Source organism: Polypterus senegalus, chromosome 6, assembly GCF_016835505.1.
Source record: "Polypterus senegalus isolate Bchr_013 chromosome 6, ASM1683550v1, whole genome shotgun sequence".
NCBI classification, from domain to species: Eukaryota; Metazoa; Chordata; class Cladistia; order Polypteriformes; family Polypteridae; genus Polypterus; species Polypterus senegalus.
The window spans coordinates 106,726,906-106,743,513 of record NC_053159.1 but is presented as its reverse complement, the minus strand read 5'-3'; the positions used below and the strand labels follow the sequence as shown (position 1 = coordinate 106,743,513).

General features: G+C 40.4%; 1 protein-coding gene across 4 annotated transcripts in view; it reads right to left on the bottom strand.

The window, feature by feature from the left end:
- The window catches only part of sez6b (seizure related 6 homolog b), a 618,004-nt gene that overhangs the window by 56,349 nt on the left and 545,047 nt on the right, over window positions 1–16,608 (bottom strand). For all 4 annotated transcript variants that reach the window (XM_039756704.1, XM_039756707.1, XM_039756705.1 and 1 more), the window contains exon 10: window positions 2,477–2,673. In XM_039756704.1, coding sequence (XP_039612638.1) covers window positions 2,477–2,673 — 197 coding nt within the window. The remainder of the gene's footprint in view (window positions 1–2,476; window positions 2,674–16,608) is intronic.

The following is a 16,608-nucleotide window of genomic DNA, read 5'->3' as shown; positions in this document are numbered from 1 at the left end:
GAAAATGAATGGATGGATAAGACTATGAGGTGCATGCCCAGCTTCTTCTTTTAAAAGACAGACTCACATAAACGTTGATTTAAACCACAGACGTGTATGCATAATCTTAAAACTTATTGAAACAAAAGGATAAGCTAATATCTACAGTACTGCTTCAGCTATCCAAGGCTGAACCACAAAGTCATGTGCTATCTTATTACTGTATGTGCATATTCAAGATCCCTTATTCATAAGTCTTCATCTAAACTCATCACATACACATTTAATAGGTGACACCCAGTCCACATCACCTTTCAATTCATTCCACGGCTGGTTAACAAAACTTGTATATAATAACCTGACTGTGGTTTCTGGACTTCATCACCTTGAGGATGTCAAATTATACAAATACAAATTGCTGGGGATGACAGGTTACACGACTGCCTCACAACTTCTCAGGTCAGTTTAAAATTTCCAATGTATCGCAAGCCCACCGCATTTTGACAGCCAATCAACGATCTGTCTAAAAGCACTGGTGGTTGTATGCATTTTTTCCTTGTGTGGCGAGTTCAGCTGCAATCTTGACTTTTTTTTCCCTTCTGTCTTACTACAACAACAACCAAACATGGTGCAGGCAGACATCTCTCCTGATTTCATGGCCCAGATCATCTGCTTTTCATCCCTCCTTGCAGCTACATTATATGCACTGTATTTACAGTGGAGTGCTCATTTCTTGTCAACCCTTGCACACACAAGAGCCCACCACTATGACTTAAGACAAAATGAAACCAGCTTGATTTTGTCCGGGAGAGAAGCAGAGAGCAATGACTGAGCCACTGGGGATGTCATACTAAACGACCGCCCTCAACTTGCTCTGATCATCTATAATTACATTTATAAATTTACACATTTGGCAAATGCTTTTATCCAGAGCGACTTAAAATGTGGACACATTAAACTGAGGACACAAGTAAACATCAGTTCAGGGCTTGTTTTGAGCCAAGTAAATGTAAATTAAGGCTACGACTGAAAATCACTGGAAAAGCGATGTTGTGTGATGAGGGCTATAGCTTTCTGATTGCCCTTTTCATACTTTGTTAGGCACTGAAATACTTCAAATTTGGGCTGTTCTACATTTGGGGTAGAAGCTGGTCCTCCCATAACTCTGTTTTGAATTACATGGCTTTATAAAATGAATAAATGTCGGAGACAGTACGCAAGTATGCCCCTTGTTATATATTACGTGTCTTTATGTTATGTGTTGTGGATTCTTCGTTGTCCTATGTTCTCTGTAGCACCATGGTCCTGGAGGAATGTTGTTTTGTTTCACTGTATGCTGCACTACTGTATTTGGATGAAATGACAATAAATACTCTTGAATCTTGAATGATAAGATGGATTTGTGCTTTTAATAACAAACCTGGAAAAAGCCCAAGCATGCTGGGAATGTAAATTCCTGAAACTGGAAATTCACGTAGTAATGAAGGGCGATTTTAAAGATGACCACAATAAACATAAATATGCATAAATCTCCAGATTTAATCGCAATGGTAAATTTAAGTCCCTGGACGTTCAAGGAAAAAACAGTTTTGTCTTTTGTTTGTACAATATACAGTGCATATGCATTGTTGTTCAATCCTGCTTTTTTAAGAGCGGTACAATATTTATTGTGGCCGCCACATGAATCTGAAGTGTTGGGGTTGAATCTCATGGTCTTCCAGTGGTTTGTGTGAAGTTGGCACATTCTCCCCATTTCAACACTGGTTGTCCTCCATGTATTCTGGTTTTCCTCTCATATCTCAAACATGTCCTGGTTAAGTTGGCTGGTGACCCCAAACTGGTCCTGTTCTCAACGCCACTGGAATGGGCTCTGGCTGGCTGTAACCTTTCACTGAAGCGAGTTTGAGAATTGTTTTTTTAGGTTCTGTTGTGTATTTAGCTGCTCTGTCTCATTCTGAATGTTTTTCTTGTTTGTTGTTTAAACACACAAAGACTCATTTATCATGCAGTAGCCACTTTATAATTTCATATTCCAATATATGGCTTAACGATTCAGTGTTTTGTGAATAAAGTAGCAATGTGTCCTATTGTCCCTGAAATCTTATTTCCTGATTTAAAATGCTTTACCAAAAAGAAAAAAATCCACAGCTTTTCAAAACATCCTACTCCTCAATTGTAAACAGTCTTAATTAATTTTCTACTTCAGTGTCATTAACTGTGTTTGTTTTTAATTATGTCAGCAGGAAGAAAGTCTGGAGAGGAATCGTCACCCACCTGAACTGCATTCTAAGTCTATGTTGATCTACAGCGTAATATCTGCCCTCAGCCATCTCCTTTAAGACAGACTATCACCCAGACTGCACTCCACCAGGAGCTCTCTGGTACATCTCTTCAGCCTCCATTGTTCCTGTTCATGCACAGTGTCAGGCAACACCTCCCAAAGAAGAGAGCTTTAGCAGAAATGGAGGTCGACAAGTAATCTAAAAAACATGCTCACCAAAAAAGTGGATGATGAAGCCATTCTGATAGCCAAACACGTTACTGGCTGGATCAGACTGGAACTGGATGGTGACATCGGCCATGGATGTGAACAGCTTGAAGCGTCTGTGTGTGCCAGCATACTGACCCAGAATCCTCGCAGTCAAATCATCACCATCGTAGAAAGTGAGAACATCACTCTTGCTTATATGCAACCTAAATAAAAAATGCATACAAAATAGTTTAAAATCTTCTGCCAAATAATATGACACATTGAATACCCCAGTGAAAGCAACAGAATTGTCTCCGTTCTCTAGACTAAATAATAACACACATTTTGTGCAGATAAATATAGAAAATAAATATAGTAGTCAACAAAAGTCTACATATCCTTATTGACGCTTCAAGCTTTGTAAAGGTTATAATCAAGTCAAACTAAATCAAATCTTTTTTTTAGTTATATTCATATGAAAAACCACCGCATTGTAAATAAAATTTTCTCATCATAATCTTTCATAAAGGACAATGTACACAAAATGGCACTAATACAAAGCTGACTTTATGTTTCCTACAATGGCACCAACCTCTATTCCTTTGACAAGCCATGGCTTTTCTTTAACTTTTTTAATGTCACAACACATTTCTTTTCTTCTCCCTCCTCATTAATTAGAATGTTTCATCCATGTGGAGTTGCTAACTTTATTTTATATTTTTCCTGCCTCTGTTTCCACCAGTGCTACTTACACTTCATTCCACTTGTCATGTTTCTCTTTGCACATTCTCCTCATTTTTCTTCCTTAACATAGTCTTGCTTCTAATAATTCTTCCTTCTCACATTGTTTATAAAGGGTGGAATTTCATTAAATATGAAAAGCTGATAAAGGTTTAGCTGGGCAAAGTGTCAGAAAAGGGTATTTGTAATGTGTAATGTGTAATCAGTATTCCATCATGCTTCAGGAAGAGCCATATTGGAGGAGATGAGCTCAGTTCCATAGGATGAGGAGGCTGTGGTGCATATGGCAGGGCATCCTTTCCATTGGAAGATTCCTGCATGGTGTTATCCCTAACTAATCTCCTTTCCTTTCTGTGCAGGGCCAACTCCAGCTGTGCTACTGATGTAGGACTGCCCAGCTGTCACTGTCAAAATGGGTAAGTTTTTCAAAATTGGCTTACTGCACAGGATGGAACTCGAAGCTGTTGAAAGCATTCAGACATGAATTCTTATTAGTTGTTGAGAAATTTATGTAACAACCTCGGGGTAGGTAATAATCAGGGAAGCTAGAGGAACTGGCAAGGCCATGGTCAATAAACTTTCTAAAGGTCAGAACGCATAATGAGCATTCTAGACAAAAGATGAAGTCGTAAAAAGAAATGCACAAGGACATAAACAGAAGAATGTCAGGAATGCAAAACCATAGCTGGGGACTCAATACTTGAGTCCTAACCAAGTACAGTATAAATAGACTACTTAATTGTAAAAGCTAATAAGCTGTTACAGTCTCAGGAGTCATTGATGTTGCCAAGCAACTATAAGTGGCTGGTGTGATCACAGATGTGTAGCACACTGAAAGTGTGACTAAAGGCATGGCAAAGGCTCTAGACAGTGCTGCTGTTGAGTTCTAGTGAGTCATCCATGTTCCAAATTTAAACTAATGGTTTCGACTCAAGGTAAAACATCTTCTCTAGAGAGGTGCTGATGGAACTAGAAAGTAAAAATCACCAGATGACCCAAATCAAACTCCTTCAGCCAATGCTTATGTTCCTCAGTTTGAACTGAATATCACTTTGGGGGCCCCTCCACCCAACTTGTACATTCATCTCAGCACCATCAGCTGAAAACATCATTCTGGCATACTGGCAGACGGTTAGAAGGCAGAAGCTTTTTAATCTTTATAATTTCTGCTCTACATCACTTTTAGGTGCCTTCCATGTTTTATTAAAAATATAACTTAATTCAATCAGATGATATACACAAGTACTTTCTCCAACATCCCAAAGATTTATACATTAGGTTAAGTGATAAGTAGTGTGGGATATGGCCGGCCATTTATCCCGGCCAATACCCCCGGGCTGCCAGATGGAGCCCTCCCTGCAACATGGAGGTGCCCCGAATTCCAGCAGGGCCTCATGGACATTGGAGTTTTACTGCACAGCCCTACTGGATACCATGGGGACCGCAAGGGGATGCTGCAGGGAGGCCCAGGGATTGCTATGTGTACTACAACCCGGAAGTATGTCCTAATCACAGAGACAGAAGAAACGACATACTTCCGGGATGAAGAAAAGGAGTTTTCACCTGACCCGGAAGTGTTAAGAATCACATGGACTGAGGGTCAACAAGTATAAAAGGACTGTGGAAAATCCCAGGAGCTGAGCTGGGTGGAAGGGTGGCAAAGCGTCTGGGAGTGGAGGATTGTATTGATTAGTTATTGTGTATTGTTTAATTAGTATTGTGGAGAGGAGGGTGCTTTGTGCACTTTGTATTAATAAAAAGTCAACTTGTTGGACTTTTACCTGGTGTCTGACGTATTGTCTGAGGGTTCAAGAGGACGAGAGTGCCCTCTATCTGTCACAGTAGAAAAGAGTAAAGTAGATGTGTGTGATCTGTGATTGACTGGCATTCCATCCACTTCTGGCACCAGCAAAAATAGATTCCAGCTCCCTGCAACTCATCAGTCTATCCATCCATTTTCTAAACTCCATTATAGGGTCATGGGTAGTGACTACCCACCAATACAACTTTATTGTAGGGTAATCTGCTACCACATCCCACCTCAGGCATGATGGGCCTTTTTAGAATGTTTTGTTAACCTACAAAGGATAAGGGAGGAAAACGCATAATATCCATGCAAACACTGGACAAATGTGCAAACTCCACACAGGCAGGGATTCAATTCAATTCCTCTGGAGCTGCTTGATGTCAGTTATAACCTTTGCATCTCTATAATAGAAAAAAGGTGCTTTGGAAATTAATGGTTGAATATTCAATAGCCCAAAAGTCCCCTATCTTTTTAAGTGATGGTCGTTTCCTCTTCACATTTTCCATCTCCGTTAGCCCGTATCTGATATATGCTGGCTGTCTCCGACTTCATATAAGCTGCTGCTGCGGCTTGGCCTTGATTGGTGGACGGCACAGATATTAATTAGTTTGACAGTGTGTCATAACATTGCAACTCAGTAAACAAAACTTCCTGTGACTTCCTGCCCTCACAGCTGCACCCCAGGCTATAAGCAGGAGACAAACGGCAGAAAAATCTGACACCCCAAGACTTGCAGAAAACCGCACCTCTGCCACAGTTCATTAGAGTCAAGGCCGCGAGCCTGCCACAGTAACTGTGCTTTTGCTCCTTTGGGGAAAATGTGATCTAGGAAAAAGGCTTGTCAGCCAAGCGAACAAATGGGAAAACAAAAGGAAACAAAGAGGCTTTTTAATAGAGAGAGCATTGTCAAGCAGGGGAAAAAAAGGCAACACAGTCCTCTGAGATTATTTTGCTTTCCATAATAGTTAAAAAAGAAAAATTCTTTATGAATATTAAGCAGCACAAGGACATTTTCTGATCAATATTCCAATCAAGCAAGTTTACCACATAAAAGTGTTAGGGTGATTATTCCAGTTCCTGTTGTATATCTCCATTATAAGGAATAGATTTTCCAGAATCAAAGTGGGCTCATAAAGGTGGGGAAAAGGTGGTCATTAGGCATCACAAACCACTCCAGTGCTTAGGAAACTCCCATATATTTTTATTTATCCCAGTCCGGCAGGCAGTGGTTCAATGTCCAGCAACACACAGAGCAAATGATTTTAAAGTGAAAGGGTCACAATGTTACTGAAGGCCTCCTGCGGTGAAAACTATACGGACTGCCCCATACACTCAGGCAGAGCACGTTCTCACCTCCCTACTCCCACTATGGCAGGCCAACATCAGCCCCACTGGGTTAAGAAGTTAAGGTTGTGGGGGTCGCCAGTGTGACAGATGAAAGGACTTGGGTTACACAGGCAGACCACTGTATGGAGACATTCATTATTAGGACTCTGCCAAGAATGTGGTTGTTGATCCATTGGCAGGTACATTTATGCTTAGGAGTGACTGGTTGCTACAGCCTGTGTTAAAAGTCAATTTCCCGAGGAAAAGAAGAGAAAACAGCCCTATATAAATGTGAGTGTTTACGCTGATATCTTTGGTGGAACATTTCCTTAACCTATTCCTAAGAGTACACCACACTTCACTTACGAGTGGCCTCTTGCTCATTAGTTACCCACCAAAGGGGATAAACCAGCCTACTCCAGCCAAAAAGCCCAGTATAGTCTTTGCTAATTGCATGTCTCACCTGAGATTTCCCCCAGTCATAAGGTCATTGACTTTTCCCTCTTTCTATAGATATAGACAGTCCTAATCTGTTGTGTCTGCACTGCTTCACTCACTCTTTCCTTCTATTGAAACGGAGAGGGAATCCTGCAGAGCAGAGAGAATCCCAGGTGTTTTGTGGCACCTCCGGCCTCCGGCTACATGCCACCCAGCATCACTTAACATGCAGCAGAAGTGAAGGAAGCAAGCGCAGGCACGGCATTGGTATTCACCGTTCACAGCCACAAGAAAAACATCGCACAGAGAGCTGACAGCTCCTATTAAGAATGAAAATGGCGAAGTCTTACTCGGAATAAATCACATTTCAGGTGTTTTTGACAGATCAGGGGGAGGAAAAAAAGCTTGTCATATCGGAAGAACATTTTGTGCTTAAACTGACCTTCAGGATGCTTTTCAAAGCCTCAAAAGCCGACCCTCCCACTGCTGAGACCCACCAGTCTCAACACAGCTTTTGTTTCTTCGAGTTAAAGCTAAAGAAGCCATTAAAAATAACTACTATTCATCAGTAATACACAATTAGATGCTTTGACATTTTTTTAAGGTGACTGCTGTTGTTGCACACAGAAGCTTTCTGTGTTTCAGAGCTTGCCTGCCTGTTGAAAATGTGTCCCTCCTACCTTTAACCTAACTCAAGGGCAAGAAGGAAAAACTGAAGTGTAGCATTTAGAATGTTCTTCACTGTCACCTGTCTCAGCCAAGGAGTGTCAAGCTGCTTACCCAGTTAGGGTTACTGGTAGCAGCAAAAGGTGCCAAAGCAGCAGCCCTTCAGAGCTAAAGGAACGGAGAGGTAATGCGGTTGTTGCGTTTGATTGGAGAGTTGATGAAGTCATGACAAATTACTTCAACTTCTTAAAGAAGGACATAAAGCTGGACTCTAGCAATGGTTTTTAACAGACAGAATGACATTTTGCCTGTAGCCAACATGTGCAATTCAGAGTTTCTGTTTCTGACAGGGATGACTAAAAGTCAGGTCAGAATGTTAAGAATGGAGGAGCTGGCAAGATCCGAGATACGTGGAGAAAAGCCAAGCTACTTAAACTGTGTCGGGGATCAAAATAGATGGTGTTACCCTTTGCTAGTATTTAGTTCTAGGAAGATACCAGAGAAGCAAGGGGGTGTCATTGAGGCATACACTTATACAGTGGAATGCAAAAGTTTGGGCAACCTTGTTAATAGTCATTATTTTCCTGTATAAATCGTTGGTTGTTACGATAAAAAATGTCAGTTAAATATATCATATAGGAGACACACACAGTGATATTTGAGAAATGAAATGAAGTTTATTGGATTTACAGAAAGTGTGCAATAATTGTTCAAACAAAATCAGGCAGGTGCATAAATTTGGGTAACACAAAAAAGAAATGAAATCAATCACTGAGCTTACCAAGCCAATTTGAGTTCCAATAATTAGTTCTAAAAGTTTTGAAATCAATAAAATGACAACGGTGCCCAAATTTATGCACCTGCCTGATTTTGTTTGAACAATTATTGCACACTTTCTGTAAATCCAATAAACTTCATTTCACTTCTCAAATATCACTGTGTGTGTCTCCTATATGATATATTTAACTGCCATTTTTTATCGTAACAACCAACGATTTATACAGGAAAATAATGACTATTAACAAGATTGCCCAAACTTTTGCATCCCACTGTATAACTGACACAGATTCTAGAGTTATCTTAATGTGAGCTGGGTGTCCTGGAGGTGGCTTAGATTTAACCAAGTGTTTAAATTGATATTCTACTGTTTTATTTAATATATTTGTTTCTTTGCTGGTGCTGTAATTATTATGTTTAGATGAGATAATGTGGGTGTTCTGCATCACATCAGCATGCTGGCTGCCATTTTAAAGCAGCATTTGGCTGCAGACCTCCAGATGTTATTTAGGGGCTGTCTCAGGTGGCTGGGGGGGCGACCCAGCTGAGACTCTTGAAGGACCGAAGAAGGGCTTACACCTCGCCCAGACCAAATGGGGGTGACCGCCATGGTGGCTTTGAAGTTCAACCCTGTAGGGGTCTGTGGTCACTGCCAGGGGGCACCCCAGTGCCTTGGGAGCCCTGGACCTCAGCACTTCCGCCACACTCAGAAGTGCTGGGAGGAAGAGGATCAGAGACACCCGGAGGGCTTCCGGATGCAGAGCCGGTACTTCCGCCACACTGGGGAGTGCCGGTGGAAGATTGCCGGGAGGCACCTGGAGCACATCCGGGTGTGTATAAAAGGGGCCGCCTCCCTCCATTCGATGACTGGAGTCGGGAGAGAAGGAAGGACAAGGTCTTGGAGGAGGCAAGGAGGCAGCCTGAAGAAGGAAAAGGCATTTGAAGAGTTGGCCTGGACTTTGGGGACTTTAGGGGATTTGGTGCACTTTATTAGTGTAAATAATGTATAATAAACGTGTGTTGGGTGAGTTAAAGGTGTCCGCCTGTCTGTGTCCGGGTCATTTTCCACAGGGTCTATGGCTGAAGGTGTGAAGTAGAGAGTGTTGGCACAAGATGCTGAGAATAATTAAAAAAATAAATGTGGACACAGTTTACTGAAAAAACCTAATATCATTAATTAACAAGTGCAGAACCTCAATAACAAAAGATAACTTTTGTATCATAGCAGAAATCTATTTACATTATTTGTAAGTACAATATCACAATTTAATACATGTACTATAATATTTCCCTCACACACTGTTCAGTTAAAAGCTTGTTTTATTAAAATTGGCAACTTAATATTTTTCCTAACACGTCCTTAAGAAATGACCATCAAATGCTGCTACAGAACATTATAAAAACAAACAAAGTCAAGCCTGGCTACATACGTACAGCAGCAGACCTCTTTGTGGATAGTTGATCTGGCCTGCAAGATCACTGAACATGTTGCATAATCTCAGTACATAAAAACATTAAGAAAGTTTTAGATACTGACTTGTGACATGGCCCCACAGACACATTACAGCATTGTTGCAACCAGGTGAATACCCTGAAGATGGACAGGGCCGGCTGCCTGATTGGCAGTGATCTGTCATGCAAGAACACAGAGCTCGGCATAAGACAAGTTTTGGGAGGGTTGTCATTATAGTCTACGAGAGGCAGAGACTTTTAGAGGGAAGAATAAATATCAGCCCCTATGTAGAAGATGAGGATGTTTTTTGCTGAAACCCAGAGAAAGAGAGCAACAGTGGAAAGGATGATCAAAGATCCTAGCTATGCTACACAACAGGGGACAGGACAAGAGTAGCTTTTTCTAGTGCCAAGTGAGCATTTGCTATTTTATGAGGCATATCCTATGGCTGGTACCTGGTGATGATGGGCTTCACAAGATATGAATAGACAGATATTAGCGTATTAAATAAACAAGCCTGTTATTGGGTTTAACTGCTATTCAGTGGGTGTCTCAGTGTTTCCCTCCCAGCATTCATTACAAGATATTACCTGGGTACACTATTTAGTCTTGATAGAGGGCTATTTTGAAAATGTACCAATTAGTGGTACCCAGGACTAAAACATTGGTTCAGTGGATAAATGTATAAGTCAATTTAAAGGCAGATATGAAGAATGTGCCTGTTTTACATTGCATGTGTGTTTAAACAGATAATATCTAAAGGTAAAGGTATCCCTACATTGTTCTTAGTAACCTCTACAGGTGAACAGTGCCATCCACTTTTACTGGCTGCACCACATCCTGGTATGGCACCTGCACAGCTCAGAATCAGAAAGCCCTGAAGACTGTGGTGAGGGCAGCACAGAAATTTACTGACATTCAGCTGTCTTCTGCACAGGACATAGACAACACCACTGACTTAGAAAGGCAAACAATATAATTAAAGACCTCAGTCATCCTGCATGGTTGCTTTTCTCATTCATTCCTTCTAGCAAATAGTTCAGGACCACAGGCACTGAAACTGCACAGAGCTGCTTCTTGGCAGACGCATTCACTTGACATGGTGTGATTTTTTCAAAGCCAGCCTTTTGGCATCCCAAAGCCTTGTTTTCAAAACCTCTTTGCATGAAACCATTCACCTCAATTCATCCACAAAACTTCTAAAGTCACCTCACTCAAATCAAGGCCAAATGCTTCCCCCTCTTTTCATAACCCACAATGTTATATGTACCATTTTCATCCTTAGGGAATTGTACAGCTTATTTTCACTCTAGGCCCCCTGAATTGCACTGCTCTCTGATGTTAACTGTACTATCAATATAAGCCCCTCGTCTCAATTCACTCCTTTATTGTTTTGTTGTGAAATACTGGACCTGATTGCCGTATATGACCCTTTGTGAGAGCGCTATAACAAAATAGAGATGAAGAGATTTTTTTCCTGCTCCTGTTACCAATGACTACTGTACTGCTTTGTGACTTCTTACTTCTTCACCTTATAATCAGCATCTGCTTTGGTGAACTCTTTGTTTGCTTAGTTGTTTACCGTCTCTCTTTATTTTTTGCTTTGAATTACTCTGACCAATGTTTACTGGTGTGATTTAGTCTTTCAGTTCTCTTTAAGATATTGTTTCAAGGTCTATCTGATGCTTTTTCTTTAACAGACAGAAGGAACACATCTAGCCTGCACAAAATAGGATCAATAAGTTTAAGTTTTATTGACATGTGTAAACAGTATGAAGAACTTCTGACTTGCATATTTCAGTCACACTAGTGACTGTATTGCTATTCCAACAACAGACAATTTCTATGCCACGAGGGAAACAAGCAGATAAATTTGTTTCATAGAGACTGGGAGAAGAGACCTAGTGAAATAAACATACTAAAGTCAAACCCAGGAGTCCATCCTACATTTTCATCAATCCAAAATGCTAATCAAAAATCACAGTTAGAGATACGCAGCACTAAATTTGTTAACCAGGAAAACAGAGAAATGAAGAAAATTGCCAACTAAAATTTGAGGTTTATATGCAAATTTAGACAACTTGGAAAAGCATAATGATGACCTTTAACAGTATTAGGGAATCCATTCGCGGACAGGTTTATCCATTCCCAGAAATTTGGGAAACCCGCATGTCATTCCCGGGAACCCCGGGCTCCCAGGGATGACACAGTGCACGAGCATCTCACATGTGAACAGTTTTAGAACGACCGGCACTTACTATTTTTAATAAAACTACTGCAATATGTTGACACCAATTAAAGACTAACCTTATCTACAAGCAGTTCATGCTGTCATATAAGTACATGTATCTAGTTCAGGGACGCCCACACTTTTTCGGCTTGCGAGCTACTTTTAAAATGATCAGGTCAAAGTGATCTACCTACATTAAAAATGCTAGTTATATATATATATATATATATATATATATATATATATATATATATATATATATATATATATTGTGTAGTTTTACTATCATATAATGTACGTGACACGTGTTTCGCCCTAATTCTGGGCTCATCAGCCATACACACTCACTGCACGTCAGTGTCAAAGACGAAGCCACGGTGTGTGGTTCGTTTATTTGACAGCATGTAGATCGTTGTAATTACATTCATGGCATTTGTAGTCTGAATCACAACCTGAATGTGTGGGTGCATGTGGTATGGCCAGTTTGTTAGAAAAAAAGACATCTCAGACTGGCCACCTTGTATGTCAATCAAGTGGCAAATGCCATAGGGAGGATATATGATAGACTAACGTTTAAATAAAAATTTTTTTTGAGTGCAACGTGATCTACCTGATCAGATACTGATACACTTGTTCTAAACAATGCCCTTGCTTGCCGCTGCTCTGAAACACCGCCATTTCAGCTTTTACTGATGCATCCAGTTTCTTGTCATCATTCTGTGATGGCAAGTTTCTTGGCACAGAAAATGCGGATGCAACAGACTGACGCATTGCAATTTCAAGTTGGTGTTCAAACTTCTTGTCTGACAGACGTCAATGAAGTCTGCCCTATCCCGGCATTCGTGAGCTGCAGAGTGCAGACTCCTCCCAGTCCACTGTACTCAGTCTTAGTCGGAGCCGGGAGACTGACGACTGCTGCTGGTTGACTGAATGAATCTACAAAACACTACACCGTGGGCCAAAAAACTGTGCCACTTAATTATTTTCAACTATAACTCTGTTATTTCTTGATCGATTTTTACACTTTTACACGCTATATATGCAAGCCTGGCCGTTCCCGGTTTCCCGGGAATTACAGCAGTTTCCTTCCCAGGAATGCGGGAATAAAAAATGGGTTCCCTAAACAGTATACCATGCTTGCAGTGATGTTGCGCCATGTACTTCTAATTAAGTTGTAGTGACAATGCAAGGTCACCACTAAAGAATATGGACATGCCTGCAAAATCATAACGGTGTCCAATTGAAAAGTAAACAATTTCTAACAATTGCTTAAGGAAAAGGTATAAGAATAAACAAGAAATTAATTCTGAATTGTAACCCAATGAATACAAAACCATACATTAAATACAACATATATACAGTAATATCCAAATAAGAACATGCATTTGAAAAAATGAGTGGCTGTTGAGTAACCTTATAACCTACAGATAAAAGCTCTCTCTGTCATGAATATTAGTAGTCATGTCCTGTCCTGTTAATAATTATACTATATATACCAGATATATGCCATATATATATTGAATGTATGAAATGCAGGCATTGTATAGACTGCCTGGCGTGTTTAGGCAAAGTATGAAATATCCGAATCATTTTAATACTATATGCTTTCCCTAGGCATTGTATGTAATACCTAGACATTATATAGAATGACAAATGCTATTTAGGCAAAGTATTGTCTTTTGGCATTGCATTTTTGCATACTTTTACATCCTTACATTGAGGTTTCTTAGAAGACTACTACTTGGCAAAGTTACATGAGCGATGTAAGATATGTGAAGCTATATTTTTTAATGCTGAAAACAAAAGAAGGTATTGCAAAAAATGGTAAAGTTCCACTTGCTCTAGATGAGCAACCAAAAGTAATAGACTACATTATGACTTCTACAGGAACCAAAAGATAGAAAACATAAGAAGTGTAAACAGCTCCTTATCTTTATCTTGACTTTATTTTAGGAAATATAAAATAATCTTCAGCAGAGAGCATTTTTATAGTCTTTGCAAGATTTGGAACGCACATAACAATGGATTCATTCAAGCACTATGGTAAAGGGAGAGGCACAATCTCCAAAGTCCCTAAGATCCACCTGACTCAAAGGAAATGGAATCCCCTTTGTGTTTCGTTTAAATCACGGAAGAGGCAAAGATAACATAGCACCACCTGCTCAAAGGTGTCCCAACACCTCTAGGGTGTAACGCGCTCATTCACTTACTCACCAAGGGGCTTGTGGCAAACAACTCATCAATCAACTGTCACAAAACACCGTTGTAAGACGCAACCTGCTTCCAGATTGCATTTATATGAATGAGCGCACTTGACTTTTTGAGGAATGGATGCCCAGAAGACAAACTCTTTAATAGTCATTAAGGGCATTTTCTTCTTTTAAAAATTAATTTACCTGACTGATTGCACTGCCAATGGTTTCCATCCTATTCAATTTACTGCATCATCAGACTTTTCATTGTCAAAGAAATCTTTCACTTTTCACGCAGTTACTGTTGCTTTTTGACTCCTGTTTTATCAGGAAAGCAAAATATCAATCATCCTCTCCTCCATTAATCTATTTCCTGAAGGCGGTTGTCCCAGTCAGAGTCACAGGGTGCTGCCTGGAACCTAATAGCCAGCAACAGGAGCAAAGCAAGAATCCAACAGCATGGGGCACCAAACCATCACAGAAATATCATCTAATCAATTATTATTATACAGCCCTTCTTGACAGAGAAATTTTTCACAACATATTACATAAGTTAATTCATGATACAGCATTTCCAGAATGTTCCTCATTTATGTTGTACCAGCTTACTGAAAGTAAACCCAAGAAGAAAAAAACTAAATTCACATTTCAAAAATGAGTTCTTAGCCTCAGTTTGTTTCTTTAGATTAATAGAGCTATAAAGACAAAAAACAGCATACAAAAAGCTTTACGATGTCAGACGATTAGGGGACACAAGCAGAGAAGTGGACGTATTTTCAATAATAACTTCCAAGCTATCGACTGTTCATGATAATGTTATTCACAAGGAAAGAGTGTCTGGTGATTCACACCAATTCCTAAATTGCCAGCAAGTATCAAAATGTAACAATAGCATAAGAAAAGAGAGCCTCCAGATCATTTGGGATCCTTAAGTCAATTATTTAAGAACATTCATCCATTTTCTCAACTTACAAATTGCAAACAACCCATGGTCATGGGGACCTGAAAGATATCAAGGCAGGAGCTAAGGCTGGCTAGAGCAGCAATCCTCTGTGGGGCTCGCTCACGTACTTACACTACCCTCCCACCCTAATACAGGGTCAATTCAATATTAAAAATTAACTCAAATATGAATCTTTAGGGTGTAGGAAGAAATAAGAGTACCCAGAAAAAGTCATGTAAATATTAAGAGAACATTCAAGCTTGTTCTGACAACAAATGGTTTATGCGTGCAGCATTTATCACTGCACCACACTGGTCACGCCATAGATATCTAATGCCAAAAATCAGCACAAGAGGAAGCCGCCTACAGCCCATTGATGACTAGCTCGTAATTTGGTTAGATGAGCTCACATTACAGGGTCATTATTATTGTCATGAGTTGTGAATACTATGAAATTCTCACTTGTATGTTGTGATAGATTAGGGCTTTCTCGCTCCCTTGAACCCTCAGACACCACGTCAGACACCAGATAAAAAGTCCAATAATTATTTATTATACTAATAAAGTGCACAAAGCACCATCACTCCACTATACTCAATAATAAAACCAATAATCAAATAAACAATCCTCCAATCTCCCAGACGCTTAGCCACCCTGCCTCCCAACTCAGCTCGCCATCTGGGAGCTGTCACAGTCCTTTTATAGTCCCTGACCCGGAAGTCTTCCAATCCCCAGTTCATGTGATCCTTATCACTTCCGGGTCAGATAAAAAGTCCTTTTCTTCATCCCGGAAGTACGTCACTTCTGCTGTCACTTTGCCTATGACACACTTCTGGGTTATAGGGCACATATGACTCTCTAAGCCACTCTGTAGCGACCTCTGTTGGCCCCAGGGTATCCAGCAGGTTTGTAGGGGAAAACTCCATAGTCCATAATTCCCTGCTGGTATCCGGGGAACCTCCATGCTGCAGGGAGAGCTCCATCTGGCGGCCTGGGGGTATTGGCCGGGATGAAAAGACGGCCATGGACCACAATGTGCTACATGACATGCGACATGTCCCCATGTTTGTTGGCACAACTACTTTACCTCAAATCTTCTGTCTTCCTTACCTGAGAAATCTCATAGCACATTTGTTATTACCAAACTAAGTTAATATTCGCCTACTTTGTCATCTTCAAACAATTTTCTGTTGCAAACAGATGTGTAGTAGCACTGTACTGAGAAGAAACTTGAGGGTCCACCTTTACTGTGCTTCACTGGTTAATTAAAAGGAAATGACATATTTGAAAATAATGGCTGGCAGCACTTCCACCTCCATAAAATACATTTAGGATCGCTTGGAACAAAAACAAGGATGTGCAGTCGAAGGGAGCTGTACGATTGCTGTTGGTCTGAAACTAATGTCACATAGCAGCAGCTGGGTTGTCTACTGGGAGCCTGGCAAAGAAGACAATGACAAAGAGTAGAGAATGCAGGAGCAGAGTAGGAGGCATCGACAGCCTTCTCAACCACAATATGTACAGAATGTGAAGTTTAAATCCATGGTGGCTTTGAATCCTCCTAGATTAGACAATGTGACACACCA